Source organism: Peromyscus leucopus, chromosome 20, assembly GCF_004664715.2.
Source record: "Peromyscus leucopus breed LL Stock chromosome 20, UCI_PerLeu_2.1, whole genome shotgun sequence".
Lineage (NCBI taxonomy): Eukaryota > Metazoa > Chordata > Mammalia > Rodentia > Cricetidae > Peromyscus > Peromyscus leucopus.
In genome coordinates this window covers 19,016,876-19,036,504 of record NC_051080.1, presented here as the reverse complement: position 1 = coordinate 19,036,504, position 19,629 = coordinate 19,016,876, and the positions used below count along the sequence as shown (strand labels likewise).

Here is a 19,629-nt window from a genome sequence, read left to right as displayed (position 1 = left end):
TCCCTGGTGAATTCTACATTGACAGAACTAATGCTGGCCATTCTCAAACCTTCCCAAAACATTGAAGAGGGAGTAACACTTCTTACTTCACTCCATGAGAGGAACATTACCTTATAAAATAGTCCAGGGAGACACTACAAACCAATATTCCTTGTGAATACTGACCTTGAAATCTTCAAGAAAATACTAGCAGACTAAATTCAACTGCATATTAAAAGAATTATACACAAGAATCCAGGAAGATTTGTTCCTGGAATGCAGGGATGGCTACTAAATTGGTTGTATGGTAAAGCACATTAACAGAACAAGTGAAAAGATTGCATGGCTAATTCTATTGATGCTGAAAAGGCATTTGACAGAATTCAGTGCCTTTCATGTTAACAACAGTCAGCAAACTAGAAATGCATTGTAGCTATCCCACCATAATAAAAGCTTTGTAAAAGTCCATGGCAGACATCACAGTAAGTGACAGAAGACTGGGTACCTTTCCTCTAACTGGGTACCTTTCCTCTAAGATGAAGAACAAAGCAAGGATGCTCCCTCACCCTTTAGTTTTGGCTTTTCAAGACAGGGTTTTTCTGCATAACCCTGGCTGTCCTAGAACTCCCTGTGTAGACCAGGCTGCCCTCGAATTCAGAGATCTGCCTGCCTCTGCTTCATGAGTGCTGGAATTAAAGGCATGTACCACCACCACCCGGCCTTTTTTCCCAATTCTTATTTGACATAGTTTTGAAGGTTCTAGCCAATAGGCAGGAAAAAATGAAGGGCATCCAAGTTGGAAAGGAAGAAATGAAACTGCCTGTTCAGGTGATTAACTATACATACAGAAAACTCTAAAGTATTCTAGACAATATTATTATAACTAATAAATGAATTCTACAAAATAGTAAAATATAGAATCAGTACATTAAAAACAATTGCATTTCTGTATGCTAATGAACCTTGTGAAAAAGAAAATGTCCCATTTGTAGTCGCATCATAAAATACTGAGAAATTGGGCCAGGCGGTGGTGGCGCATGCCTTTAATCCCAGCACTCGGGAGGCAGAGGCAGGCGGATCTCTGTGAGTTCGGAGGCCAGCCTGGTCTACAAAGCGAGTTCCAGGAAAGGCTCAAAGCTACACAGAGAAACCCTGTCTTGAAAAGCAAAAAACAAAAACAACAACAACAACAACACACACACACACACACACACACACACACACACACACACACACACAAATACTGAGAAATTTACTTAACCAAGCAGGTGAAAGACTTATACAATGAAAATTATGTTTAAAGAAAAGTAATTGATAAGGAAATGGAAATACACTCATGTTCATGAATTGAAGGTTAATATTTCTGTCAGTAATTCCCAATTATTAGTATGTCTTTAAATTTAGTGCAACTCAATGGGAAGACCTGTTCTGAAATTCATAGGATCTTAGGACCAAAAACTTCATGCTTCCTAATTCTACAGCTTAATCTACATTTTAAAATTGTCATACAGAGAGACATGTGAACTAGTACAATAGAATTCAGACCCAGAAATAAACCTTTGATATATGACAAGGATGCCAAGACTGTTCCATTGGGAATTTTCAGTCTGTTTAACAAATAGTGCAGGTAAACTGGATGCTCACAAATGACAGAAATGGAAAAGCTGAGCAGCTGGGACAGGAGGATTCACTTGAACCCAAGAGTTGGAATCCATCCTGGAAAGCATCATGAGACCCACTGCCAAAAAAGGAGTTAGAGAGCATTAGGAGGGACCCTTTCTAACACCATACACAACAGTCTTACTAAAACTGTAAAACACAAGGAAGAAAGTGCTGTGTCTTTAGATTTGGGGATGGTTTCTTGACTTTGATACCAAGGGCAAAGTTGGCATACAAATTGGGCTGCATGAAATTTTTTTAAATTGAGCATTAGAAGACACCATCAACCATAAAAAGGTAACGATGGAATGGGAGAAAATACTTGAAACCAGAGAACATAAGCCAATTCCAAAATGGACAGAAGATTTGAAGGTATCTTTTTTTTGGACTGTGTAAGCACCAGGAAAAGATGTTCTATATCATGGGTCATTAGTTGAACACACAACAAAACCATAATGAGATACCTCTTCACAGTCACTACAGTGGCTGTTAAAAACACAGGAAGTTAAGCAATTTGGCAAGGATGGGGAGAATTGGGTGGGACCTTGTGTACACTGTTAGTGGGAATAAGCATACAGCTACTATCAAAAATATTTTGGAAATAGTGCTATTCCTCAGAACGTTAAGAACAATCCAGCTATTCCACTTTCGGGTGTACTTCAGAACTGAAAGCAGGGCCTTGGAGATTTTTTCATACCCCATTCATAGCAGCATCATTTAGTAGCTAAAGCCTGCATGCAGTCTAGGTATCCATCTAGAGGATGGATAGGAAAGCAAAATATGTTCTTTGTGTCAGGGAATATTAGTCTTTTTCTGAAAAAGAAATCAACTACTGTCACATGCTATGATATCAGTGAACCTCAAGGCCACAAAGTAAGTCACTCTCCGAAAGACATGTTATCTCTGCCTCCTTGTACTTAGTGTAGTTGGAAGCATGGAGACAGAAAGTGGGGAAATGTTTGCTGGCAGCTGGGGAAAAGGGAGCATTACTGCCTGATGGGTTTAGAGTTTCAGTTGTACAGCACCAAAGGTTATGGAGAGGGCAGAGTGACTGCTGCACAGCATGAAGACTTGGCCAGCCAGCCTAGTCAACAATGACATGCTTCAGATTCACCAAGAGATTCTGTCTCAAAATAAGATGGAGCCGGATGGTGATGATGCAGCCTTTAATCCCAGCATTCAGGAGACAGAGGCAGGCGGATCTCTATGAGTTCAAGGCCAGCCTGGTCTATAGAACGAGTTCCAGGACAGACAAGCTTACACAGAGAAATCCCTGTCTTCAGAAACAAACAAAACAAGATGGTAACTAGTGTCCATCAGCATCACCCCCTGACCTCCACATGGTACACACACATATACCACACACACAGGATTGTAGAGATGGTTATAACACACTTGTATTTAATGCCCCTGAGCTGTGCACTGAGAACTGGTAAAGATGGTGAGTCACATTTCCCTGTAGTGAGAAATTGGAAAAACAGAATGCAGTAGACATACCTTGTACTGAGTCCCTCCTCAGGGCCCACACAGAGTTGGTTCCTGATCTTTTGGGTCCAAAAGCCAAAACATCTGATTGACAATTCTTATCCATGACATTGTGATTTTATTTAATCTGCCATAGATATTACTTTTATTTTATAAAATATTACCCTTATTTTATAAAAGAGAAAGTTGTGGCAAATGGTTTTGTGAGTGGCCAGGACTCTTAGGCTTTTAATGGCATGAATGGCAGTCCACTTTAGACTTATGTCTATGAGGCCCACACCATCACCTCACATAATACAAGAAAATCTGTGATCCTCATTGTATAAATGAAGGAACTTAAAGCCAAGAGGCATGGAAACATGCTCATTTGAAATGACTGCTACTACAAAGCCCTGTACGGGAACTAGACCTGGGCCCCCCAACCTAGGCAAGGCATATGTCTTCATACTTCCTAAATGAATGGTTATGGTTTGGTCATGGTTAAGTTCTGGAGAGAGATTCCAATGTGTGATTAACAGTTTGAGCTTTTGTGGGATCTTAATCCATGGCTCTAATTTTAGTATAAATAGCAAGTCCTATTGTCTATATAAGATGAGAAAACACATTCAAGTGTTAACTTTTCTAGAAGGGACTATAAATGGTAGAGTGCTTGCTTAGCATGCACCAAGACCCTAGTACTGCAAACAGGCAAACCTAACGATAACAAAAAAAATAGTACATTTCTGTAATTAATTTCCCCCACAAAAGCAAGATATCTAGAAATACTTTAGAAATGTAGTGTCGCCACTACAACTTACCTAACTTTGAAACAGTCTAAAGTATTTATTAGCTCTTGTTTTCATAAATTTCTGTTGTAGGCTGACATTAGGAGGTTAAAAAGATGCAGAGTGCTTCTCTCTGATAGGAAGTCAGGCTTAGAGTTCCCATGCAGAGAAAGAATCAGCTCCGCTCTCCAGCTACCTCCTCCTAATTACATATTTACAGACACCTCTTTCTGATCCTAAGTCTTCCAGCCCACTCTATTCTGACTGCTGACTTCCTGGAGGCTTTTGAGAGGGGAAGGGCCAGAAGCAGCATATCAACATGGCCATGTGACTCATGACCAGCCCCCTTTTCCCCCCAGGGGACTAGTAATGTCAGCCAGGACAGTGGATCCAAATGCCCAAACCCCCAGCATTCATAGGATGGGGCTTTCCTGGCTCGTCAATACCTGCTGTGTCTTGTCTTCTCTCAGATCCACCAGAAGCTCTTTGTTATTTGTGTTCTTCATTTAATCCTTCCTAGCACAGAACTGTTTTTGACCCTTGGCTACACTTTATTACTTCTGAAATGTCATTAGTGCTAGACCAACACTAATCTCCTGTAATTTAGATAGGATTACTTTCTCAACTTCACATTTTCATTTCATTTTGAGCATTAGTTTATTAGCTAGTTCTGAAAGTATTTTACCGAGATCATTGATCTGAATGCTGACTGCAGGTTAGTGTAGTCCTGTGGGCTTTTTGGAGTGAAAGAAACCAGTTTCAAGTCTCAAACTTGATCATTCTTCCCTTCCTTGCACTCTGGCATGAAACTCAGTGCCAAAAGGAAGGCCTGCCCTGCTTCTTCTGGGGATTCAGTCATTTCCGCAGGCAGAGGAGTATGTTTGGAAGCTGTATGGCTTTGAGATGGGAGCTGAGGGCTGGAGCCCCATTGCCTGTGTCTATGCCCTGGCTTCACCACTTTTTATCGCAGGGCACACGACAGGTTACTCAGCCTCTTGGTTTTCAGGATCTTGGTTTCCTCTTCAGTAGGTTGAGGATAATCATAGGGTTAGTAAGTGCTTAAAACAGCTACTGTCACATACTAGGTTGGACATGAGTCTGCTGCTATTGTTTTTATTACTACTTTTCCAATTTTATGCAAATACACTGACCATTCTCTTCTCAGTCTTGGCAAGTGGGAGACACTGAAGTGAATTCCTCTTTTTTATTATTATTATTAAGAAATTTTCTATTCATTTTACATACCAACCACAGATCCCCCTCTTCTCCCTTCTCCCACCTCCTAGCCTTCTCCCCCAATCCATCCCCCCATTCCCAGCTCCTCCAAGGCAAAGCCTCCCATGGGGAGTCAGCAGAACCAGGTACATTCAGTTGAGGCAGGTCCAAGTCCCTCCCACTGCACCAAGGCTGTGCAAGGTGTCCCACCATAGGCACTAGGCTCCAAAAAGCTCACTCGTGCACCAGGGATGGGACCTGATCCATGCACCATGTGGATCTCTACATCTGCTTTCATCAGTTACTGGATGAAGGCTTTATGATGACAGAGTATTCACCAATCTGATTAACATTTTCTCGTTCCATCGATTTGCCTGCAAATTTCATGATGTCATTGTTTTTCTCTCCTGAGTAGTACTCCATTTGTGTATATGTGCCACATTTTCTTTAGCCATTCTTCAGTTGAGATGCATCTAGGTTGTTTCTAGGTTCTGACTAATATGAATCATGCTGCTATGAATATAGTTGAGCATGTGTCCTTGTGGTATGAGCATTCCTTGAGTATATGCCCAAGAGTGGTATCATTGGGTCTTAAGGAAGATTGATCCCCAATTTTCTGAGAAACTGCCATACTGATTTCCAAAGTGGCTGTACAAGTTTGCACTCCCACCAAAAGTGGAGGAGTGTTCCCCTTACTCTGTATCCTCTCCAACATAAGCTGTTATCAGTGTTTTTGATCATAGCCATTCTGACAGGTGTAAGATGGTATCTCAGAGTCATTTTGATTTGCATTTCCCTGATGACTAAGGATGTTGAGCAGTTCCTTAAATGTCTTTCAGCCATTTGAGATTCTTCTGTTGCAAATTGTTTATTTAGCTCTGTAGCCCATTTTTTAATTGGATTGCTTGGTATTTTGATGTCTAGTTTCTTGAATTCTTTATATATTTTGGAGATCAGCCCTCGGTCAGATGTGGGGTTGGTAAAGATCTTTTCCCATTCTATAGGCTGTTGTTTTGTCTTATTTTTTTTCCAGGTGCAAAAAAATAATAGGTTTTTATTCATCTTTATGACATAATACTCCATTACACATATACATCATTTTATTCTTTCATTTGTTGAACATGAACTATAGTTCTGCATTTTGACTCCTGTGACTACAGAAACATACATGGACATAAAGGTACTTATTGTATTATAATGATAAAGTTCCTTGGGTACATAGTCAAGAAGGGCACAGCTAAATAAACTGATAATTCTACATTTAGTATTTTGAAGAACCTGTCTCTTGTACTCTGTCCTGGCTATACTAGCCTATATTCACACCAGCTGTGATTAGATTTGTGCCCAAAATCTAATCTGACTGCATGAGATAAATACCCAAACTTGCCAGGTGGTGGTGGCGCATGCCTTTAATCCCAGTACTCAGGAAGCAGAGCTAGGCGGATCTCTGTGAGTTCGAGGCCAGCCTGGGCTACCAAGTGAGTTCCAGGAAAAGGCGCAAAGCTACACAGAGAAACCCTATCTCAAAAACAAACAAACAAACAAACAAACAAAAAAGCCAAACTTTAATTTCTTATTATGTGAATGTTTGCCTACTTGTATGTATGTGTGTGCAGCATGTACACACTCAGTTTTTATTTGAACTTTCCTAAGGATTAAAGATGTTGAACATTTTTCATGATCATTTTCATAAATGTATTGGCTGTTTGTGCTCTTGCTTTTGGATAATGCGGTTGATTTGAATGAAGAATTTTCTTTTTTAGTTTTTTAATTAATTTATTTATTTATCTATTTTCTTGTTGACCATGTCCTTTGCCTTACAAAAACTTCTCAGTTTCAGAAGATCCCATTTATTAATTGTTGCTCTCAGTGTCTGTATCATATTTAGGAAGTGGTCTCCTGTGCCAATGCATTCAAGACTACTTCCTACTTTCTCTTCTATCAAGTTCAGTGTAACTGGATTTATGTTGAAGTCTTTGGTCCACTTGGATTTGAGTTTTGTGCATGGTGATAGATATGGATCTATTTGCAGTCTTCTACATGTTGACATCCAGTTATGCCAGCACCATTTGTTGAAGATGCTTTCTTGTTTCCATGGTACAGTTTTGGCTTCTTTGTCAAAAATCAGGTGTGAGTTCCTCTTTTAAAGTCTCTCTGAGAGTGGGAGTGTACTCTGAATAGGTTCAGATGAAGCAGCTTTTCTGATGTCTCTTCTATTCCAGAGTTCTGTGCATTTTATAAACATCTCTTCACTCAGCAGGTGGGGCCTTGCTGTGCCCTGAATTTCTCTTTCAGGCAATAAAGCTCAGCCATGGCACTGTTAGTGGGGACCTGGGTATGACTGGAGTCCTGGGCGTTGTTTTCTTTAGAAGCCTGATATTCTCCCCAGCTGTCTCCACAACAAGAATGAAGGTGGCTGTGCTTGTGTTGTGCATCTATATGTGGTCCTCAACATCTCACAGCCCAAATCTGACACAGGAACTGAGCAGGCTGTCTCCGGTTAAATAGTTAGACCACTTAAGCTCTACATACCAAAGGTCACAGCTCAGGTAATGAGGAGCCTGGCAGGTGAGCAACACATACTCTGCAAGAGTCAGGGAGCACAGGAAGGAAAGCATTCCCAGAGTGCTGTAGAATCCTGCTCCTATGCCCTGTGTTCAGTGCATGTGCTGGACACTTTTTAGCATGCCGCATGCAGCAGCCCTGTTAGTCTCAGAAGTAACGTCAGAGTGCTGCCCCAAATACAAATGGAACCACTTGTGGCCCCAGAGCCCTTTGGTGTGGTCTGGGTTAGAAGTGGTATTGGTTGTTTCTGATCCTGAAACCTGTAGTGTGATAGGGATGCCAGACTCTGCCTGCTTTATACCACGCTCTGCTTTGAAGTGGGTAGTAAAAAGGATTCCAGAGTATGTAATGTACAAAATTAGTTTCAGTGCTCTAAGATCTTCACCACCAAAACCCTGTGAAGACAAGGTACCTGCGAGCACAGCCTTTGCTCGCCACAGAAGCATTTGGAGTGGGCAGTGCTAGTGATGACTGTCTGGCAGGGAGAATGTCGTCTTCCATGACTTCACTGCCAGCTGGATGGGCCCACAGTATGTTTTCTTTCTCATCTTGGATGCTGGATGGTGTGCATCTGGGATTGAAGGAGAGAGCATAGAATTCAGCCAGGGTCCAGACAGAGGGCGGTATGTGGCATGGTTCCCCACCCTTCCCACAGATGCTATCAGGAAGTGGGAGCTTTCAAAAGGTGGAGAGATGTGTGGGCTTCGAGGAGGAGGCCCTTGAAACAGTGTCTCACCTCATCTTTAAAGGTCACTCTAGGAAAAGTAAGTTGTATGCTGTAAGGACAGTGAGTGTGGACTTGGCACAGAGGAGCAAGTCTCCAGTGACAGCTGTTCAGGCAGTTCTGCAACATCTCTGAAATGTCCTTCTGTCTCCCTTGTGGCTGGAGAGGACAGGAAAGCACTTAGTCTGTAAAGCAGTGATGATTCTGAGATGACTTTCCCTCTGTATAGGCAGAAACTACTTGCTATTTGTAGCATGTATTACGAACACGTATTCCATATTCTTCATATTATGACCTATAATTCACTAATGTGGCAGATTTTTCTTTCCCACCCTCTTCTATTTGTTTTTCCTTTTTACTGCTTTCAGTGTTGGCAGTTAGCCATTAATTAGTAAGTTGGCAGGTATGCACACATGACTTGAGCTGTGATTTGTTAGACGCTGTTAAGACAGCAGGCTGCAAACCGTGAAACAGCACATGCAGCGCTCACTGAAACACTCAGAGCACAGATGTTCCCTTGTATTAAAATACAAAACGCAGAAGAAAATTAGATACTAGATAGTCCAACAATTTAGGGTAGTAGGAGGAGCCAGTGTGGGTGGTTTGTGGTGGTTACTGCATACACTGGTTCCAGCACCATGCAAGGAATTTAGGAAGATCTGCCCCCACTAAGCTTTCCTCTTTAGTTTCTGAATGAGAATAGTGTGTAGTGAATGAGTGTTGATAACCAAAGATAATGATAAAAGTTAACAGTGATGTAGAATGAACTTCATTATGAAAGCAACAGAAATATCTCTGGATGTCTAGAAATGGTTGGCCTGTGCAGAGAAACCTCTGGCTTTGTGGAAGAATAGACACCATTCCCCACTGAACACCTCCGTCCTGTCTGCCCACTCCTCTCCATGAGCCTCCTTCCAGCCTTTGTTGTGACCATGAGTCTACGGATGCTTCCCCTTCCTCTCCATGAGTTAGTCCTGCCTCTGAGGGAGGGTTGATGGAGGCCACCCAGCTCCTCCCAAGAGGGCTGGGGGTGCTGAGCACACTTTGTTCCTGGTCCATACCTCCACGTTTTTCCTTCCTTGTATGAGGAAATCAGCACACTTGGGTTTTAGTAAAATAAAGAATTTGCAGAAGTTTTATAACAGACTGCTTGCTATGCTCCTACACCTCAGTTTTGCATAGTTTGAAAAGGTTGTTGTTTAGTGTGCTGCAGGTGCTTACTGTTCACTCTGATCCTCATAACCGTCTATGATGTGGTTTGTAAAGGCCCTTGAAGGAGACTTGTCTGTCTCTGACTCTACTCTTACAGTGCAGTTGTTGGAGGATCTCCATGCCTGCTCTCTGTCTGCCCTATAACAGAGCTCCTCTGAAGTTGTATGCATGTAAATCCCATTCCTTCACTGGCTCACTGTCTAAAGTAACTTCTCAACATACTCTAGGTAAAGATTATTATATGGCATGCATATACAGATGTTATGTCAAGTACACATATATCCTAAAATTCAAGTAAAAGTCTTTGATATTTAAATTGTTATCAATGGAATGTAGGTTTCCCAAACCCATACTTTTAATAGTTCCTTGCTTATTGGTTCCTTACATATCCAAGGCCATAGGTCAACATCTGAGGGGCAGAATGTTAAATACCATGCTTCTTTGGCCTACTGTCTTTACAACTACTTACTCTTAGAGCAGCCACAGGTCACTCACCTGTGATTGGTCCTGACAACTAGAGGTTAGTTGAATTTGTAGACACGGAAATTGATCCCCTAACTTATATATTGTATGAACTACATCAAACTGTTCACTGTTTCTTGCCAGTATTTGCTAGCCCCATTCTCAGCAGGCTCCTAGACAGGCTTTGGGCCTTGACAACAGTCATCCTTAGACTTGAAGTCTGTTGGCTTGATTCCTAGAAACAGCCTGCCTATAACTAGGTGAAGTCTGTCTTAACAGGTAACATTTTAACCAGGTGATTGTACTTTAAAGTAGACATGTCTGCTGGTTGGTACTAAGGTACTTGTACAATTTTTTGTCCACTAATACTGAGTCACCTAGCCTGTTCACAGCTTTAGGCTTAGCATGGACCCGCGGAGTGCCCAACTGGCACAGGTGCCCTCAGCCCCTCCTCCCCTTCCTGGTGCAGCAGCAGCAGCAGCATGGTGCTAACTGCCACTGTGGTCTCTGTGGCCTGGGTCACAACACCAGCGTGTTCTGCAGAAAAGCTGCAGCCCTGATTGCGGGCCCTTTCAAGGCAGTTTTGCGACAAACAGGCTCATGCCTTCTATTTGTAGTAGCTATGGAAACGGTAAAAGCGCTCTCTCCAGAGCTAAGCATACAATAAAGGACTTGAAGTTTTGGTAGGATTAGAGACTTTAGAAGATGTTGAATTTTCTCCCCCACTCTTTCTTGTTCCCTGTCCCTTTACAGAGGGAACAAGAGGGCAATGTGAATATTAACTGGGACTTGTTTTAATCTCCCTTGTGACACTTAAGACTGTCTAGGTCTGAACTGACTACTCAGGCTCCAGTCTTTCACAGCACACTAACAAGGAGCCCATACATATTCATGACCCAGGACTACAGATCAGACGGTTCTTAGATTGTGTTAGCAGTGTTTCTCTTTTCAGTTCCAATCTTCTGAAAAAAGTGCTTTCTTTCTGTCATCTCTGAGTACTGAGTTTTGGTCAGATAGGAATAAGAAGTTCAGGTGCTGTGGCACAGTAGGGTGACTAGTTAACAGCAGTGCACTTTAAATGTCAAAAAGTTGGGAGAAAGGATGTTTAATGTTTTCACCATAAAGGAATAGTAATATTGGTGCTAACACATTGTTTAGTGAGTAAAGGTGCTTGCAAGCCTGGCAGCCCGAGTTTGAGCTCACACCCACATTGAAGGGAAAGAGAGAGCTAACTCCACAGAGCGTAGACCCATGGAATACCCATCCAGCACTGGTGTTCTCCTCCTCCTCCTCCTCCTCCTCCTCCTCCTCCTCCTCCTCCTCCTCCTCCTCCTCCTCCCTTTCCCTTTCTGGTGCAGCAGCTGCAGCATGATGCTAACTGCCACTGTGGTCTCTGTGGCCGAGGTCACAGCACCAGCGTGTTCTGCAGAAAGGCTCCAGTGCTGACCTCCATACATGCACCATGGCACACATGCTCCCCAACACACAGACACACATCATGCATATACCCAAATAAAACAGGGGAAAAGAGGGCCAGCAAAATGGCTCAATGAGGGTAAAGGCCCTTGCTCTGCAAGCCTGTCAACCTGAATTCACGCCCAGAGCCCATGTAAAGGTTTATGGAGAGAACTGACTCTACAGAGTTGTCCTCTGACCTCTACAGACATATTGTGCACACCTCTATGCATCATTCATGAGTACACACACTAATGATAGATAAATGATAATAAAATTGTTGGATGAGATAGGCGTGAACTTTGCAGTGTATGCACATATATGTGTTGAAATGTCATATGGAGCTCGGAAATATGAACAGCCTCATGTCTTTCATATGTGAGTTTAAAAATTAAGTTAAAAAGAAAAATTAAAGCCTGAACACCTAGTAAAAACAAACTTTAAAAATTTATGTGTAATCTGAAATCCTGGACAGTAGTGCCCAGATGTTTTCATTTGAATAGAAACAGTGTTTGTTCTGTTGATGGACAGCACCGTCAGCTGCTGGTGGTCACTTAGAGAGGGAGGGGTGCTTTCTTCTTGTCTACCTAAGAACATGTACAGGACTTTGATTGCAGGAGCTATTAGAAGAATCTTGGCAACCTTAAATTTGTTCAAGTCTGTTTATCTTTAAGTTAATAGCCAGGAAGTTCCAGAAAGGAGAGAATGTTTGGCCTCTGCCATTTGCAGCTGTAGAGCTGTATCTGTGAACCAGCCCCATCTCCAGTCTTACACGGCATCTTTTTGAGTGTGTGCCTCAAATGTTTGCTCCTTTGTCACTTCTCGTCGTGATTGCTGCTTCCTCTTTTCTATAAAAAGTGAAAGGATGAGTTTGTATAGTGATCGTGTCACCTTAGGTGTAGAAAATAAATTGTTTAGAAATTACTTCTTGTGTTGAAAGTGGGTGGCACCCACAAATGTTATTTTTATTTTCTCTGATGGCACAAAGTGGAGACCCAGTGATCATGGAAAGGGGAGAAATGCAAATTCAGGTTTTATTTCAGTATTTGTGGATTTGGTTTTTAGAAAAGAAGCAGAGTCTTGTCATGATGGATGGCAGACAGATTGCCAGGTGAAAACAGTCTCTAGCAAGGGGTGATAAGTACAGACTCAGCATCTGCCGGCGAGTGCAGCTTCTGTCCTGTACCTTTGGAAACACTCAGCCAGTGATACCCTCAAGTGGTTTCAGTGATAAACCTTCAAATACCAACAGATCGTTCATTCATTTATTCAAGGCTGCTAAGTAGGACTTTTCTCTGTGCTAGGCTCTGTCCAGGCCCCATAGTCCCACAGACATGAGGCCAGCCAGAGAAAGAGTCATGATCAGGAAGAGAGCTGACCTGAGACAGTGTAGAAAGGCTGGACTGGATTATGAATCAGGGTTGGGTTGTAAAGACTAGGATGGCACAACCATTTAAAACCCCATAATACCCTAGATCATATAGTACCACTACTTTTAATGCTTTGATTCTTAGTGAATAGATTCAAATTTTAATTTCATTTGAGGTTATTGAACTAGAGAGAAACTGTTTCTTTCTTTCTTTTTTTTAAATTCTATAAGAAGAGCCCCCACCTTTATTACTGTTGACAGCCTCTCTTGGGTTTCACTTCTGATTAGTAGTCTAGAAATGTCTCAGAACCAGTCTGAGAGAAGCCTAGGGCAGGATCAGAAGCTTAGTCTGATGCCTTTTGGAGCCTCATGCACCCCGTCTGCCTTTGGAACTGTCTGAGTGTGTATCTAATGTGTGTGCTGGAGACCAAAACCATGACCCAGTGAATGTTGTGTTGTGTAAGCACACTGGACCACAGTGCTACATCCCCAGCCCTCTGGATTTGATGATTTTGATACTCTATTGATCATGAGCAGATAGGCCTATTTCTTTGGAAATATTTTTATGCTAGCCTAGTTCCTGTGGTTCCCTCTGGACCAGAGCGAAGCCCTAAACAAAAAGCCTACCCTTGGTAGTACTCTGTGGAGTAGCAGCTTTCAGTTTTCCTGCCACCTTAGTCCTCATGAATAATGCAGTGATGTGACCCCAAGCTTCTGTCGTCTTCGTTCTGATGTGGGGACACCAAGCAGGGCATTTCATTCGAGGGCCTGGGCATGGGGAGGCAGTGCGGGTCGTGTACTTTCAGAGCACGAGTGTTTCACACTGAACCTAGCAAATCCTTCACAGCTGAGGCTTTGTCTCTGAAATACTGAATGAGAGAAATTCCATGGTAACTCCTAGGAAACCATTCTTACTGATAACTGCACTTTAAACAGAGCTAGTTTCCTGTCTTATTTTTTTCCCAGCACCTCTGACTTGTCTGCAGAGCTCCTCTTGTCCTTCCCTAGTGAATTGGCATAATGCCCAGGAGTGTGCATATGTGTACTGCTGTGTTCATAAACCTCAGCAGTAGCTGCTCTGAGCCCCCCCACCCCCAACCCTGCACCTATGTGCATGTGTGCGCACTCATAATCTTGTTCATCAGACACTCAGTGAGCTGTTCTCTAGGACTAGACACACAAGCACGTGTGTACCTTTACAGCCTTTTAAATGGTTTCCTCTTTGAGTGCATATTTATATTCTTTCTAACCCTCTAGAAAAATCTCATCAGTATTCTTGTTTCTCTCCTTCACTGTTTATCTCTGACAGTCATGTGAGTTACAGAAATGGGAAGTATGCTATTAAATTCCTTCACTCTGACTCCAGTCATGATGCAGTGGGTGGTGTATGCTGTGCGAAATCTCACTGAAGACAACAGCCAAAATCAAGATTTCATTGCAAAAATGGAGGAGCAGGGGTTGGCAGATGCATCCCTGCTGAAGAAAATGGGTTTTGAAGTTGAAAAGAGTGGGGAGAAGCTGATTCTGAAGCCTAATAACGACGTCCCCCCACCTGTAAGTACTCCTATGTAAACTGTCCTCCAGTCTCCCCCTGGAGCTGGCCCTGCATCCCTGTGACCTTGGAAGTGAGAGATTGTTATAGGGAACAGAGAAGACAGGGAGAAATTGTTCTCTGGCATGATTACCAGCCAGCACTAAATAGTGCTTCAAAGAACTTTTTGGTCAGGCTTTGTGATGCCATTTGCTTAAAATTAGAAGTCATGCAGATCATAACATACAAAAACATACTGAAACGTATACGTGGTATAAAAAAGTTCCTGGCCAAAACTAGGCTTTCTTTTAAGGTAGCAGCATTCACTGCCATTTTTCATGTGCTATTGCATGTATCCTTTAAGGATCTTCTTGGTCCTCCGTGACCATGATGTAAGCAAAGCTCTGCATTTTCCCTTTCATGGTTCTTGTAAATAGATGTGCTGTAGCTATGACCCTGTTTCTTGTTTTGTTTTTTCTTAGTGAATGACCTCTCCATCGGAACATGCTCAGATTCCATCTCGTGGATCTCTCATCTTTGCAGTATATGAAATCCCAAGTATTGGAAATGTAGAGCACAGATGTGGGACCTCTCAGTCCTTTAGAGTTCAATGTGTGTAAGCTACAAGTGGAAATTTTCTTTATTTCTTTGCAGTAAGTGTAAACTGTCTGCCTCACCTTTGTGCCCCTGGGTAGAACGTGCTTTCAAGTCATATACCTTGTGCTTACCGTTGTAGTGGATAATAAACATTTTTGAGGGCATAGCCCCTTCTTGGCAAAGACTGGGACCCTTGATTGGATTCTGTCCATCCTTTCAGATGGCAAGTATGCTTCATTCCTTTGATTCTCTGCTGCTCACTGGATTTCTGAACTCTGGTGGGCTCTTGAAGTAAGTTTCTCACTGTGATTAATTCTACCAATCTCTTTTCTCCCCTTCTGCCTTTCCAAAACATTGACATGACTCATTTCCAGCTAATTAATTTGAGAACTCTCCTTCTTCATTCCATGCACTGTGTTGTCACTGAGCCCTGTCCTTTGGAAGTTGGAAAGGAGTGAGAATGGGTGAAAGAGCATGTGGCACTTAACTGTTTGCATCCCAGGCTGACTTAGAGGTACGGAGTCCATAATAAAGCAGATACTTACATCTTGCCTTATTCATGCCTCTCTGACACAGAAAGGAACACTTGTTTTCTGTTTGGTGTGCATTGCCTCTGTGTGAAAGGGACTTCCATAGCATCTGCTTAAAAGTGTGGCTGTCAAAAAGACCACTCCATTTTAGCTTTGTTGCCATAAGTACAAATGTAATTTGGAAGAGCAAGAATATATTGGTATCTAGCTAGCTTTTGTTATATTTTTATACCAGGTCAAACTGGATTATGGAGGCACTAGACTCTATGTAGCTACCTGACTCACTAATAAAATCACCATGAGCTAGTGGTTCATGTTGTGGGTACTTAGCATTAGTTTTCTGAACACGCATATTCAAAACTAAAATATTCAGAGACATCACATAGTTCATATTTATACTTCTGAAATAAAACCAGTAAAGACCCAACCAAAAGCTTCACAAAAATACTGTTCCTAAATGGAGTCCTTGTGAGTTTCTTCATGCTTACCTCACTTTGTAAGAACAGCTTGAGCTATTAAACAGCAGTTCCCATACATAGTTCACTGTCTGGTGCGAGCTGTGGAACTGAAGAAATACCAGATTCTAGGCCTATGGCAGTTAAGATGCATTTGTGATGTTCAGCCATTGCAAAATGTAAAATACACAAAGAAACCATTCCCTTCTGGGACATCAAGAGTTAAAATCCTCTCTCTATAGAGTTCTGGCCAAAGGAAAAACAGTGGGGGTCCCTTTCTCCTTTTAACAAGTTTACAATGGACATTCTTTTTTCCTCTCAATGGGTGTGTACACACCAGTGGAGTCACACAAACATGTTGGTATGCACCATATAATAACAAACACAAATAAATAAAAGGAGCCTTGTGAGAATGCAGAATGGGGTATGGATGTGTGCTCTAAATAGGAAGTGTGGGTCTTGCAGAGTGAAAACATGCTGATGACTGCATTGTGGCTCCTTTTGATTCCCTGGAGATGAAGGATTGAACACAACAGCTTCCCTGTGCTCTACCAGTGGGCTTGGGGCTTCCCAGAACCTTGTTCTACACGCTGTAGAGGATTAATTTGCCACCTCAATCAGCCCTTTGTGGGGGTGGGAAACAGGGCAGCCCCATGACATTTGTAAAGATACGGAATAGTCACAGTGAGTTTTGTGACCGTATTGTTTTCAAGAGCAAATTGACAAAGCGTTTGGCCTACTTCATTTTCACAGATAGAAAAGACAGGATTCTTGGCTTGGTAGTAAAGCTAAGTGTTTGCAGAGTGGTTCTTTTGTCATACCTAACAATAGGGAGGACTTTAAAACTAACTGTGTTTTTAGGAATTGTGTGAAAGCAAATGTCAAGGTGCATGTCTTGCTTGGTAACTCAAAATCCAGCCATGGCTTTGGGAACCACTAGAACATACTCTTGCAAAAGGAGATGCAGAAAAATGATTAGGTGCAAGGGGGCCTGTTAGTTAGCAAGCTTCAAATCAGATGCTGGCCTGTGTGGGTCTTAAATCTGTTCTCCTTTGGAGTGATTCATAACAATGCCTGACATTTAAATTGTGCATTATTTATTTGTTTGTTTGTTTGTTTGTTTTGCTATTTTTTTTCATCTCCATCCTAGAATGGAAAAACTTAAAAGATGCCAGCCAGGCATTTTTGCTGCAGGAAGACTTGTTTAAAATTATCCCATCGTTGTAGGTTCCGCACACAGTAAGCTTTTATATGTGCACCAGTGAAAGTAAGACAGGTGTTTAGAAGCAAAGAAGCTGAGGAACAACCTATAAAGATAAAAATGGAGCATCTCATAAAGCCCTTTGAGGGAGCCAAAAGCCCTCTTGGCGCTGTCCAAGGTTCTGATAACTTCAGCTCCGTCAGCCTAGATCCTTGTTTTCAAACTTCTGGGGTCTTTTTCCTATGGCACAATGCTTGTTCTCCTCTCCCTTACACATTTTTACAAACTTGTTTTTAGACCAACTACTACATCCTAGTTTACAATATGAATTTGATTTGCTGTCTACATTATATATGAATTTAAGCCAAGCCTTTTCTGTACATGTAGTGATTCTAGTATTGACTCCATTACACTGTCAGACTTTTCTCATAACCAGAGAAAATCCATGAGTATAACTTAAGTTTTCTTAAGTTTTTGATAATTCTTATTTTGAGACAGGATCTCACTGTATAGCCATGGCTGGGCTAGAACTCACTATGTAGACTTGACTGGTCTTGAACTTGATCTGCATCTGCAAGTGCTGGGATTGAAGGCATGTGCCACTATATCCAACCTGTATTCCTACTCTAACTAAAATCTAATTGTTCTCTGTTTTTGTTTTTTTTTTGTTTTTGTTTTTGTTTTTTTTTTTTTTGAGACAGGGTTTCTCTGGGTAGCTTTGTGCCTTTCCTGGAACTCACTTGGTAGCCCAGGCTGTCCTCGAACTCACAGAGATCCGCCTGGCTCTGCCTCCCGAGTGCTGGGATTAAAGGCGTGCGCCACCACCGCCCGGCAATGTTCTCTGTTTTAAAAGCATGACTTGCGTTCTTTGTTTACTTAAGCGTGAATGATGGTCACTTTTCATCACTAAAGCAGGAGTTTGGATACCCTGTTAGAACATGGATGCATGGTGTGAACTGGGAGCTGGGGTCCTGGCCTGTCATCAGCAGACACTAAAACAGATTCTATAAGCTGTCTGTGATTCTTCCTCATCACTGCAAACCTGGTCCATAATGCCACCCATCTCACTGGAGCATTTGAGGATGAAAATAGGTGATTCTTCACTTCAGTAAGTAAGAAGGTGCTTACTTATAAGAATAAGTTGAGTCAGAGTAGCTAGTAAATCTCCCCAAGGTCACACAGCAGTAGATGTTTAACAACTAATCGGTGTAGTTAAGTGGACAAGAATGAGTGAGAAAACCATGTGGCCGCTTTTCCTGGAAGCATGGAAATTAAATGTGGCAGAACAGACTGTAGTGTTGCCCAAGACACAGCACAAAGGAAACTGAAGATTGCAGATTTCATGGTTACAAAACCCGAGTCCAGCTCTCAGCTGCACTTCTTGCTAGCTGTGTATCCTGGAGTAAAGTGCTTGGCCACTTGAGCCTATGTTTCCTCTCAGAATACCAGGTGCTAGAGCTAGAGCAGGCCAGCCGTGGTCCCTCCCCTCACGAAGCTGCATTATGATGAGGCTAACAGGAATCCGCTAACACATGAACGTGGCAGGACCCAGGAACAGTATTAACTACAGGAAGAAAAGAAAGCTGGTGGTAAGAGGGTGTGCTTTCCAAGTTTAGTCACATGTGCACAGAGGCCAGAGGACTGAAGTCGACCCTGTAGGATGATGGAGAAGCATCCTTATGGGTGGAACTGGATGACTGGTTTGATAAGCACCAAAAGTGGTGCTAGGACCCAGATCTAAAAGGAGAATGGAGTGAGACTGGTCATGGGGTGCACAGGCTTTGATAGACCTGGTCTACAAGGCCCTGGGAGGAATTTACTTTATGTATATTGCAAAACTGTGGCATCTTTTATGTTTTCAAATGTGAAGATTGAGTCTGCAGTTAAATGACTGCCTTTGCTGCTGTGTGGGAAATGCAGTGCAGAGAAGGAATGAAGATGGGCTGTGCCGATGCAGTGGAAATAGAATGGGGTTGGCATGTGCTGGAAGCAGAGCCCTTAGGATCTGCTTGTAGGCTTGTTGTGAGAGTAGGTGGAGTAGCCAAGGAGAAGATGCAGGCTTTCATTGAACAGTTACGTTTGGCTCTGCATTCACACAAGTGGGGACCCTCAGTGTAAAGAATAATTCCTACTAGTGTACTTACTTGGGGGCAGCACAGCTAGTCTCCCCTTTTTGTCAGATTTTTTTTTTTTTTTTTTTTTTTTTTTTTTTTTTTTTTTTTTTTTTTTTTTTTTTTTGAGACAGGGTTTCTCTGTGTAGTTTTGGTGCCTGTCCTGGATCTCACTCTATAGCCCAGGCTGGCCTCGAACTCACAGAGATCGCCTGCCTCTGTCTCCCGAGTGCTGGGATTAAAGGCGTGCGCCACCACCGCCTGGCCCCAGATGTTTTTTTTAGACACCCAACCGGACATAGAAGATTTGAATTC

The 19,629-nt window shown here is 42.3% G+C and overlaps 1 protein-coding gene across 1 annotated transcript in view; it reads left to right on the top strand.

Annotated features, from left to right (window-relative positions):
* Positions 1-15,201, top strand: part of Atxn10 (ataxin 10) — a 141,997-nt gene extending 126,796 nt beyond the window's left edge. Inside the window, exons 11-12 of the mRNA XM_028878139.2 lie at positions 14,256-14,443; positions 14,903-15,201. Of these exons, the coding sequence (XP_028733972.1) occupies positions 14,256-14,443; positions 14,903-14,905 (191 nt within the window). The 3' untranslated portion in view covers positions 14,906-15,201. The remainder of the gene's footprint in view (positions 1-14,255; positions 14,444-14,902) is intronic.
* The last annotated feature ends 4,428 nt before the right edge of the window (positions 15,202-19,629 follow it).